The following is a 12,547-nucleotide window of genomic DNA, read 5'->3' as shown; positions in this document are numbered from 1 at the left end:
AAAAGACTACATATAAGAACCGCTAGTGAAGGCGGGATAATGTGTGCTTCCGCCCATTAAATACAGTTTACCAATTTGACTCAGTCCATGACGATCATCTGCCCCATTCATCGTTTCGTTTATGAAATGTAGTCCATCTTCATGTCGTATTGATTTATTCCTTTGCGCATCCAATTTACTAAAACCCGAATTGGTTTTCCGCTTATAGTCCGTTAACTGCCCAATCTTCATATCTCTATCCTGAATATGTTTACTACCTATCGCTTCATTCATATAGCTCGCTGGATGACTGCTGGTGAACCCCGATACACGTCCGCACACGTACACAGTCGTTACCGAACTCGGTCAATTTACAAGTCCTCGCGTCGTCAGCCGTTCTCACTGCACACCGCCAGCCCCGTTCATTTTATTTTCATGCTCGGTCTTCGGTTCAGATCGAGAGTCGTTCCGGAAACAACCGAAGAAAGAGATTGGCAAGCATGGTGGCAAGCATAAAACAAAAATGTTTACTCAGAAAATTATTTAAGTATACAAAACTGTACACCTGAATATAAAAATTAATAAAAAAATAACTGAAACACCTTGTTAAAACAAAATCATAAAGCATTGTTAAATTGTCCTACCAATCTGGAAAAAGTAAAAGTTAACTGGTAACATACTATTGCATACTTACGAAACTGGTAATAACAATTAGACTCTCCTAACTCTAAACTTGTATAATGGAACCGGTGTTTTCAAAAGTATTGTAATAATTTGCATAGATTTTTTGAATCGAGTTATGTTTCATACTTTAGTTTTCATTAACCCATTTATTCTCTCATAGATTCCATTACAGATAAGAACAGATACAAGGAAAAAAAAAAAAAATTCTTCAACCCATGCTCACGAAAGTTAAAAATATTAAAATACACATAATATTCCTTAAATTTTTTGGCCGAACTTCTTTCTTCTCAGCAGCCAAAATTTGAATGTGCGCCACGTAAAGGCTTTTTGTTTCGCGCCATAGCTAGTGGTCCGCAGTGCAGTCCGGAGCTGTGGGGAAAGCTGCAATCGCGATCGACCGGAACCTGGCAGGGCCGTTTTGTAGGTGACCTTACAATAATCTTCCCTCTTTATCCATATTTTTAATGGAATTTCAAAGCGACTCTGGAGACCCAAAATCGATGGAAGAAAAGACGAAATGACTAGGGTTCTGCGCAATTGCGTTCATAGTCGAAATACATGAAAGTAGGGCGTATGAATTCTTTGTAAATCAAAACATAAAATGAAAAACTGACATTTAATAATCGAATGATAATTTTTATTATGAGACCGAAAAACATAGCTTCATATGCATTTTGTTTCGGTTCTATGATCTCACAATTTTCAAATATGTAATCGTACTGTCATCTGTATTTTATTTTTGATTCGTATTCTTTACACTAACTTCACCACTCCTTCCATTTGTTTATCAATTTCCCAATGCACTACTGATAAATTATGTCCTTTTGCACTCAGATATTCCACAACTTTTCTAGTATCTTTGCGATGATGCACTAATTTGTTCTGTTTCATTGAAATGCAAGATTAAGGGCCTTTTCACATAATAATTAAGGTCAGCTAGTTATTAAAATAACATTTATTGAATATATTTTTGGAGATTTAACTTAGATTTTAAAGTTTTGAAGAGGAATTGGCCAAAAAAAATGGGAACCGCTACCTCAGCATTGATTCGTTTTAAATAAGGTTGTAAGCTTATAAAAATTGTTCGTTGTAATAATGTTATGTTTTAAAAGTTGATTGTCCTATAGTGCTGGGCTTGTATATTTATTTTTTTATTATGGTATCTTTTAAGAACATTTACATTATAGTTTTAAGCTAAGTAAAACAAATAAATAACTTGTATATTAAGTTATGTGTACACTTGTTGAATACATTGGTATCAAGTAAACATACATTAATTGTAGTTTCATTCCATTCCAGTATGAACTTTCAAATATTTCTCTAGGTAACTCTGTTTATGTCTCTCTCTGACATTATGAAAATGATGCATGCCTTAATATGATTCAAATTTCCTTACTAAAAAAGATAAATACAGTAGTTGTAATAGAACACAACACAGTAAGTACTTAACAAACAATATTAGTTTTTTTTTTTAGTCCAGGATGAAAAATAGTATTTAATTTTATATGAGCTATTAAAATAAGTATCATACTATGCAAGTGAAATGTTATTTTGATATTTTATTGTTTCAATTAATATCAAAGAAAATTTTCCACTCCAAGGAATTTTTTACGTCACCATTTTCTAGCATACCCATGTGCCAGTACAATAATATTACAATGAATAAACGAACAATTAATACATTGGGTTAGGAAATATGATATTAGACTTTAACTGCACTAATGACAGAAGCATTTTATTTTGAAAACGCATCAAAGACAGAAAATCAATACTTAACAAGTAATGAATAATGAAGTAACAGTATCTAAGGACAATTCTAGTTGCATCGCAAGAGTACAGAATTGAATCGAACTCTCGGTTGAGTTCTGAACCACCACTGTTTGGTTGGCACACTGAGCTTTGACTTGACCATTTCAGTGTGTGCTTATCCAATCAACCATTAGTTGATTCCTATGCTGCTCCGCCCAACTCAACGCGGTCTGAAGTTGATCGTTCTTCAAGTTCTTGTCGGCGTTGAGCCGCAGGAGCAGCTGCACCATCGGCAGGGAGTTGTACTGAGCGGCCAGGATCAGCGGGGTGTTGTTGTGTTCGTCCCTCACGTTGACGTCGGCCTGGCGCGCCAGCAGTAGCCTCGCCGTCTCGACCTGCTGGCCCTTCGCCGCGCCGTGTAGCATGGCGTTGGTAGACTCGTCGGTGACGTCAGGGTAGCAGCGTGCCAGCTCGTCCGCCAGCGCGTCGTAGCCGTTCTGCCCGATGTGGAGCATGGGCGCGGGCTCTGTGATGTTCTGCACCTGACTGTACGCCTCAGGGTCGGTGTTTACCAGTGCCGTGATCAGGTAGTTGCGCAGGTTTCCCCAGTTCTTGGTGTTCTTGTATGTGTAGACCTGCAAGATTAAAGTTTATCCGACAGCTGAGAGCAGAGACAAATATTTTTCTCTTCACAAATGACGTTATGAGAATATTTACAGATCCGGCAAGAACTTTAATCGTTAACTTACTGTAGATAAAACTGAACTTTAAAATTGACATAATTTTAATAATTCTATAGTTTTAAGGCAGAGACTCCGTGAGTTTATAAACTAATGCTTTTGTATGAAAGGAAACAAATTTGTTATTAAAAAAAATACCCATTTACCGTTGATAAAAGTTTAACGATAAAATTTTCCCGTCAAAAAATACTTGCTGTTTTTCTGATTTACATTCAAATATTAATTTTACAATGTGTTTTTTAGAGGAGGGGGTTTAAAGTATTTCGTGTTTTCACATTAAAGTAGTCCTAAGCCACAATAGCTCATGTAATCAAAACGTCAACACTTTTCAATAATTTGGAAATACATTTCCCTTTATTTTTTAAATAAAGACAACATAAAAAAAGCATAGGTGCCCTATTTTACACAGAAAGAAAAATTAAGTATTTGCTCGTTTTTGCGTAGTATGTCCGCTCAGACTCTGGCTGGGTGAATGGGTACTTTAATTGCTAGGAGGAAAAAATAGATTTCTTGTAAAGTACGCAAAAACCTAATACAACAGCACTAACGGGTTTATAATATTTTCTGCCTACCACAAAAGAAAAAGAAAAAAATTTGGTCCCTTCGAATCACTCAATTATTATGTGTCAACACGATTGTTTTTATGTTACTACAACCGCTCGCCTGATTGATGACGAAGTCTATACAGAAGCGTTTACATTTATTAAGAACTATTAGAGAACAAATTAAAACAGCCAATTGTGTTTCATGAAAGCAGAGTAGTATTTTGGAACACAAATAATGTACTTACTTGATTACATTCGAGTATACCAGCTGTTGCCTGGGCCACCAGAAAGGACACGATTAGAACGCCAATTGTTTCCATCTTCTTATATATGGTGTATTAAGAACCTTTAATGAAACAAATTTATTCATAATAATCCTATCTTGCATAAAATTTAGATTGTCTTTGCGTCCTCACATATATAAATTAAATAAAATGTTGTGACTCTAATTCCTGTATACTTTTTATTTATTTCAAAAATATTTTGAATTCTGTTATTATAACAAATCTTTGAACAAATGACCAAATATTTTAAATAAATTTAAGAGTAATAATTTTCAAATAATAGATTTATGTATTTAATCAATGTAAATTTTTGTTTTTAAAATGTTTAATACATCAATTCTTTGAAGTAAATAATTGTAATTTTAATTTTCTGATTTGTTGCTGGATAATAAATGGCAATGTAGTTAATATAATAATGTCAGTTGTTTCATTATGTAAAAATTTATGAGTGATATTTTATGTAAAGAACATTTGTTTTTAGATAGTTTATAAGCCTAATTCACAAAACATTTTGTATCTATTAATATATTAATAAAGTAAAATAAATGTTCCCATTACATTTTTACTGCTTGATTCTTTTCCTGTTTAAAATACATATTTTTTAATTGTTTAAACATAATCCAAAGATGACTGATGCATGAACTATAAATATCGATTTAATATATAATATAGCCATAAGTTTCTTAGATTTCTTATAACACATAAGATATAAAACATTGAAGTCAAAGACTATTCTGGTTCAACATTGGTAGTAAATTCTTAAAATGCAATCAAAATGTTAAATCTTTTAAAAGCGTTATTTTTTTCGTTCATCTCAATTTTTTCGTATATATTAGGTCACTTTAAAAGTTCATTGCAATAATATTCCATGAACTAAATATCATTTTATATATTTGTTTTTTTAAAAAACCTCATCAAAAATAAATAATTAATGAAAAAATATTAAATATCCACAAAAATAAATCTGAATTGATTTTGATATTCTTTCTATACTATTTTCATGATTCACGTTTCGAAGATTCCGTTGCGGGAATTGATACTAATGTAAAATTGTTGTACTTTTGTGTAAGTATTCCTTTTCTTTAAGGAAGAAAATAACACCAGTGGAAAGTGTCATTAACGATTATAATTATATATTTTGTGCAAAACAATTTGTATTATTATACATACCCTTTGAAAAATTGTAATAATTTTTAGTATAGGTTTATTGTAATTCGTCATCAAGTACAAAACAAGAAAATAAGTTACTGGTAAAATTTCAATAAATTTAATATGAGAAAATATTTGGGAAAATATTTTAAATTACGTTGATTATCAAAGCATGGATGAATATGCACAAAAATTGTTAAGGACATTTATTTATAAAATGCATTTACAAGTTCAGTTCCAAAACATTCAGATTTTTTTAACTGGTATTGTTTAGGAGCTTAAAAATAATTGATTAATACATCTCAATTAAGTCCAAACAATTAGTTAAATAAACAATGAAATTTAGTTACATTGTAAGTACTAATAATTTTTCATAGTACAATAACATATTCCTTAATAATTATTATCATACATGAGAAATTTGAAAATTGTTTCTTAAATTAATAAAAATTTCAAAATTGTTTTAGTATAATTATTTTAAACGGTAAAATGCTGCTTACCTGTAGCAGAAGTGCGAGACTGGTACACAGTAGCTGTAAGCTTACCAGTGCTTGCTGCTGAACAACTGCTGAGATGGTCCCGGCAGAAGGCCTTTATAGGGCGGAGGGCTGCATGTCACCAGGGTCATCAACAATTCAGAGGTGAGAGGTCTTGGTAGTAAGATATACTTAATACTGATAATGTTATTTTCATACATAATTCGGTTTTTCAGTTAATCAAAATTTTTGGAATTTAATTTTCCTCATGCAATAGTTTTCCTGCTTAAGATCTTGTCAATTTTGCTATGAAATATTATGCTAAAGATAATGTTGCGTGCCTTAAGGATTTTATATAACAGACCAATTTTTCTTTATTGTAAACTATATGTATTTTTATTAAAATTTTATGAACATCGACCTGAAATATTTTTTTCCCTGCATATATATATACAAAAAATATATATATACATAAACATCAGTCGTTCTATTTCTAAGTGCGAATTTTGTTTAGGATATATCACCAAATTTTAAAAATACCAATTGTATAAATTAAAGTTAATTATTTAGATTGATTGAAGTACAAAAATTAATTGTTAAGAGAAGAAAATTGAACAAAATATTTATTTTGCATTTCAGTCGAGAGATTGTGCAGACTATTAAAATGAATAAACTAAATACTTTAACTTCAGACTATTGCCAAAAATTTATGCTATATCATTTTTAAAATATTTAATTCATAAAATAATGCATACAGCAAAATTTCTGGAATTTTCAGGCGCTTTTGAAATAAAAAAAAATACTTTACTGAATATAACTTTTAGCGTATTTTTCATTTAGGTGTTATCAGGCAATTAATTATTAATACGTACTTTAATCGTTTAATATAAAAAATTATAAACTATGTAAGCAAATGAAACAAAAATTTTATAATTTAAAATTTTAAAAACTAAAAAAAAAAAAACTCATTTGTGTTTTACTTTGTGTTTGTTTCGACATTACGGAAAAGCTACTAGAAGGATTTCGATGAAATAAAGTTTGGTTAGTAATAGTTTAGGATAACATACAAATTTGGCTTTATACGGTTTCGAAACATAACATCTGAGGGAGTGAAAAAGGGTTCATGTTGTTTTACGATATAAAAAACTTATCGTTAAGTTAATGAAGTAAACTCACATATTTTAAGTTTACATCGAATAAAAATAAATTATTGAGTAATATTTTGGGAATAAGACATGGTTTTATAATATCTTACCTAGTTAATTATAAAATTCATGTGTTTCAATATTTAAAGGCTCTCATAACATAACACTTGGTAACTCATTGAAACAAAATGTAACTTAAGATTCTTTAAAATTTTGCCAAATTTATAAGTATACGCAAGATGTGTTTTAACTACATTTCTAGATGCGAATCACGTGTACTTTCCGCACCCGCTGCAAGAATTCTCTGACAGAATCGTAAAAGTAGCAACGTCGACATTGAAACATTCGGTTAGTAGACGGGAATTTTAAACATTTATAAAACTGCTCCGATAAAAGCAAAAATGTTTCGGAAAAATATTAAACACATGCTTTGGACCGGATTTTCGACAAGGAATGTTATTAATACTGGCAAATAGTTTATATTTATTAAACACTTAATACGGTAACGTTTCCCTCTGTCTTTGTAAATTTTGATTAGCGCCATTGGTGTGTATACCAGCATAGTCTGTTACTACGCATTTCCGTTCCTTTACTTCCGTCACATTCACATAATTATTCCAAACAAATGCCGTTTAATATGTACATCAAAGACTTTCCACTTTTTCTTTACTATTTGTCAAAAGTCAAACCCTAGGAGATAGAGTGTAAATAGAATATCACATTTTGTAAAAAAAATTATTATTTTTAAATTTACCAAATTAATTTTTAAGATCTTAATCAAAAACAGCATATATTAGACTAGCAAAGGAGTGAAAAGGGATTAAGTTTGGGTTAAAAGATTTTACAATCAACCAAGTGGAACATACATTATTGGGTAAAAGCATAAACATAAATGAAACACCAAATTTAATTTTAATTGTTTTGTTTTTCACAATAGTGCTACTAAAGAGGTGAATTTGAGTTTAATTTTTTTTATTTAGTTTGTATCTAAAATGCTCATAAAGCGTTAAGTGCGATATTGAGTACGTATAATAAACACACAAAACATACAGAAGTTAAGTAGTATAATGTTGCTACCTAAATTAAATATTTAGTTGCGAAAGAATCTCAAAACCTTAAAATTTATTATTTGGGAGATAATTGATCAAAAAATCAAATTTATAAAGACTAAGCGCATTAAAAGTCCAATGGAAACACAAATAAAAAAATTAATCATAATCTACCTTACAAAAAATACTAACATTATTATATAACAGTTCCTCCGAACACAGGAGTAGGAGTTTGGTGTATGTGTTGGTGTACGCCATCTTGGATTCTGACGCCACTTTGGCCATCTTGGTTGACCTTGACTTTTAAATACAAAATTTGCCCAAAATTACCCCAAATCAGCCAAAATGTTATTGTTTTTAGTGGAAAACATTCCGCCAAAATATCTCAAAAATCAAAAAAAAATTAATTTTCTCCTTTTCGCGGAAAAAATTCCCGTTTTGAGGGATAATTTCCCGTTTTAGTAATTAAAAATGTCAACGGTTCGAAAATTACCCAAAGCGACTAAATTCCCCATGGGCAAGCCGCCCTAAGCGGCCGAGGTCATGACCTCACTCATTAGGATGTCACAGCCACCAAGTTTATTTACATTGAAACCGTTGCAATTACCATTACGTCCACTATCTTGAAAATCCGTTAATTTTATGTTAGGAAATCGGGAAAAATTTTTAAACTATTGAAAATTTTATATAATAAAATTTTAATAAAAAGTTAGGCCATTTTATACTTAAAAAGTTACATCCACCATATTGTAAATATGTAGTTATCATTTAAATACTGAAGAAACTTTAATTTAATAAAAAAATTTGCAATATTATATGAATAAAAATTTAAATAATAAACGCACTTACATCATTGAATCTTCACTTCAAACCGAGTGAAGACCAAACGAAAAGGGGATGGATCCTTCCTCCACGAAAGCAAATGACAGATGACCTCCCGCCAACAGTGCCAAAGCAGATATATCGGCAGATAGTATGACGTCACGCCCACGTCTTATTTCATCTCCTGGGGCCGCCATATTGGATCTGACATATTGTTTTCGTCTACAAAGGGTGCTACGGCCATGTTTGTTTAATTTTTACCCGCCAGAATGCAGCAATATTTTTGCCAGGGTGCCCACCATATTGAAATTTGTCCGCCATATTAGACATTCGTATTTACTCAGCTAGAATATAGGTTTAATAACTAAATAAATCTGCAATTGATATACTGATTGATTTAATCAGTTCTTTTCCATGGATCGATAATTTATCGATGCAAAAAAACTAATTTTTGGTAAAACTCTCTTATTTAATGAAATATGGTGGAAAGTCATAAAAGCAGCTGAGGGTCCTAGTCTACCAGCCTCCAGTAAGCCGATGATGACATATTGGCCGCGATCTTAGAAATAACCCTTATTTGATTAAGAAATTCAGAAAACAATTCAAAAATCATCAAAAAAATTATACAAAATACGAATTTAATCGATAGATTTCCTTCTTTTGTTAGATTCATGGTCAATGCAAAAAATACAAATTTAATTAAAGATCACTTGAAATTACTTTTTTAAGCGTTAGGTTCAATAAATACATCAACAAAATTAAAAACTAAATTTTATTACATAATTTCTACTATACTAGAGGGACACTAATTAAAGTTTTCTATTTAATAAACAGTTCTCCATTGGTTTTAACTGACTAATTCTCATCTCCAAAAGTTTAAATGATGACAGAAACCAGCAAAATCCTAATTTTCTTTAATATTTTTTTCTTCCCGACAGTATTACTCCATACTGTTTTAATAGACTGCTTTCCATCGTTGAAATTGTAAATGGGAGTATTCATCTCTTGAAAGCGCACTTCTTCACTTTGTCCTCGAAAAGAAATGGTTTGACATATACAAAGTCCAAACACATGTTATAGTTCAGAGAATCGTACGTTGCTACTTCATCTGTAAGCTGAGTGATTATGTTCTGCTTGATATGATCAAGAAAACTTCAAACTTCTATTTCACTCACTACATTTATTTAGATAATAGTAGTCTTTTAGCGTTCCACGAAGTGCAGAAATAGCCAAGTGGAATCCGTTATCATTTAGCTTTAATGCATTAAGCACAGTCTTAGGTTTATATTCATGTTTAGGAAATATCGCAATTGGTTGCTGAAAATCTGTTCTTGTGCTTGTATGCATACGAGTCTCCAATCTAAAGCAAGGAGTCGAAATGTGTGCAGGTAGTTCAACAGTAGGGTCATGGATGTACCTTTTATAGTTTTTGCATTCCATCGCAAACTGTCAAGATGTGTAAACTAAAAATGGCACTCATTGCAGAAAAACTTTATAAGAGAAGAATTCTCCACACAAATGTTACTCTCATGTCTTCTTGCATTATGGGAAAATGCGAATGACATATCAAAGTAGCTGCATGGATGCCTAATTGATGAAGAGGAACATTTGAGGCTCGAACCAGATGATGCCGAAACCTATGTGGTACCAGTTCTCGGTGTACTCTTTAGCACATCAATCAATCATTGTTGTTTTGAAACCACGCAGCAGAACCTTTGCATGTCTTTAGGTGTCTTTTCAAATTAACATTTCGTGCAAATTTCTTGCCTCACTTTTTTACAGCTAAACGTTTTGCGAGGTATATTATTAGCACATTGACTCTTCTCGTGTCGTCGGGCATTACTGTTGTTTGAGAACATCTTGTCACATTAACGGCACCGATGCTCACTAGTTGTTGACGAATCACCAACAATTGAAGTCTCCATAGACCGTGAAACATCATTCACCGAGGTTTCCTCTGCAACCAACACTGCAGTTATTAATGTATTTTCTGCTGGCGGTACCTTGCCTGTTGAAGTCTCCTTTTGTGTTGTTGGTAACGATGATACATATTCCATCGGGATCTGCGTCGTCACTGACGAGATCACCGCAGTTTTTGCTATAGCTTCAATAAAATTCTTCGTGTTTACCGTCGTCGACGATGCCAACGGGTTCTGCGTCGCCGTCGTTGACGCTGACGCAAGGCTTCTCGCAGCCCATGGTTCAGTTTCCATCGAGTTCGGTGTTAAAGATGGTACAGATACCACAAATATTTTAAAAAAAGGTAACTACGTGACTTATTTATCAGATATGTCAAATTAGGTGATACTTACACCGTCTTCGTAGCTAGTAACAGACTTAGAGTCTTATCGTCTGAGGCTAGCTTAATACCCGCGGCCACCGGAATATAATTAGCCGGAGTAATATGCCAGTCTAAACATGAGACGTTAACTTTAATACACAATTCAAAACTACATAAAATTAGAAACTCATTTTCAAGTACATTCGATAAATATAATATATATATATATCCTAAACGACACAAATTCAACAAAAGAAAAGGACAGGTATTTGGCAATCAATACACTCATGACATGCAATGAACACACATGACACGCAATGAACACACAGGACACGCAATGGACATGCAATGCACACAATTGACATGTAATTAGCACGCAATATACACACAGTATACACGCAATGGACACACAAGGAACACACTGTACACGCAATGGAGACGCAATACACCACTGGTCAAGCAATGAACACTCAATACACACACATACACACAGGACACGCATTTGACTTAAAGAGAGCATATATCGAAGAAAATTAAACTTGATGTGATAAGATCTCATCACAGGGATACAATCTCGTAGCATTGTTAAGAACTCGTCGCAGGGATACGATTTCATCTGTTAAATACGAAACTAATTATTAATTAACGAAAAGGACGCACATTTTAACGAATATTCAACTCAGTAGAACGCGATCGCCAATTTCTGAAAGGATTCAATGCCTCCAACTGTCTTTGGCCCCAAAACGTCTGTTGATCCAACAGCATTTTGGTCCAACAGTCTTTGGCTCTAAAAGTATTAGGCTCCAAAGGTATTTGACTCACACAGTCATTGGTTCCATAAGAATTTTGCCTCCGACAGTTATTGGCTCCAACAGTCCTTGGCTCCAAAAGTTGTTTTTTTTTTATGGCTTCCAAAAGTCTTTTGGCTTCAACAGACTTTGGCTCTAGCTGTCTTAGGCCTATCTGCCATTTGGCTGCGAGCTACTAGGCTACGAAGCTACGAGACTACGAGACTACAGGACTAAAATTTTACACATTGTGGGGTTTATAATATTAAAAAACAATAACTGTTAAAAAATTTGGTCACACTTCAAAAATTAAACAGTATCCATCTTTTAAAAGTTTATTATTATTAAATTGTACCTGACATCATTAAAATAATATTCTGTCGGTATTTTTTAAACATTTTTTTTAATGTATATTGTGGCTTTTGGAAAACTTCATTGTCATAGGTAAGTTCTGGAACACTCACCTGTCGATTACATTACGTTACTTATAAAACAACTAGAATCTAGAATTATTGCTTTTTAACCAATGCAAGCAGTTACGTGTATTATTTAGTAAAACTAAAATGCAGTAATAATCTGACTACGATACAACACCCGAAAAAAATATTGTTCAAAGATAAAGAAAAAAAAATTTAAAAGACCTCAATTTGCAAATCAAAAACATCTTCTTCAAGAGTTTCACATAAAACCTCGTTATCAGTGAGTACGTCAACTGCATTTTCATTCCTTAAATCTCTTCACTCTTCAATAAGTCTGTTTAAAATGTTAGTCTCTCTTCTTTCATCCATTCCTATCCATAATGTTTCTTTAGTATTATGTGCAACATATTTCAACGTCTCTTTCTTGACAAGTGTTC

The 12,547-nt window shown here is 32.4% G+C and overlaps 1 protein-coding gene across 1 annotated transcript; it reads right to left on the bottom strand.

The window, feature by feature from the left end:
* Positions 1-2,202: 2,202 nt before the first annotated feature.
* Positions 2,203-5,699, bottom strand: LOC134529358 (GA-binding protein subunit beta-2-like). Its single transcript, XM_063363341.1, has 3 exons — positions 5,631-5,699; positions 3,943-4,043; positions 2,203-3,047 (listed from the first exon to the last, which is right to left on the bottom strand). Exons 2-3 carry the CDS (start codon positions 4,015-4,017, stop codon positions 2,577-2,579), a joined length of 546 nt encoding a protein of 181 aa, XP_063219411.1. The 5' UTR covers positions 4,018-4,043; positions 5,631-5,699; the 3' UTR covers positions 2,203-2,576.
* Positions 5,700-12,547: the final 6,848 nt, after the last annotated feature.

The sequence above is a fragment of the Bacillus rossius genome, chromosome 1, assembly GCF_032445375.1.
Source record: "Bacillus rossius redtenbacheri isolate Brsri chromosome 1, Brsri_v3, whole genome shotgun sequence".
Taxonomy (NCBI): domain Eukaryota; kingdom Metazoa; phylum Arthropoda; class Insecta; order Phasmatodea; family Bacillidae; genus Bacillus; species Bacillus rossius.
This window is presented reverse-complemented; position numbering and strand designations above follow the sequence as displayed.

Bases quoted from the DNA above. Each gene is read 5' to 3' on its own strand.
- LOC134529358 (XM_063363341.1), bottom strand. From the start codon at position 4,017: ATGGAAACAATTGGCGTTCTAATCGTGTCCTTTCTGGTGGCCCAGGCA. The intron at 3,048-3,942 runs GTAAGTACATTA...TTAATCTTGCAG, and splicing joins GTATACTCGAATGTAATCAA to GTCTACACATACAAGAACAC.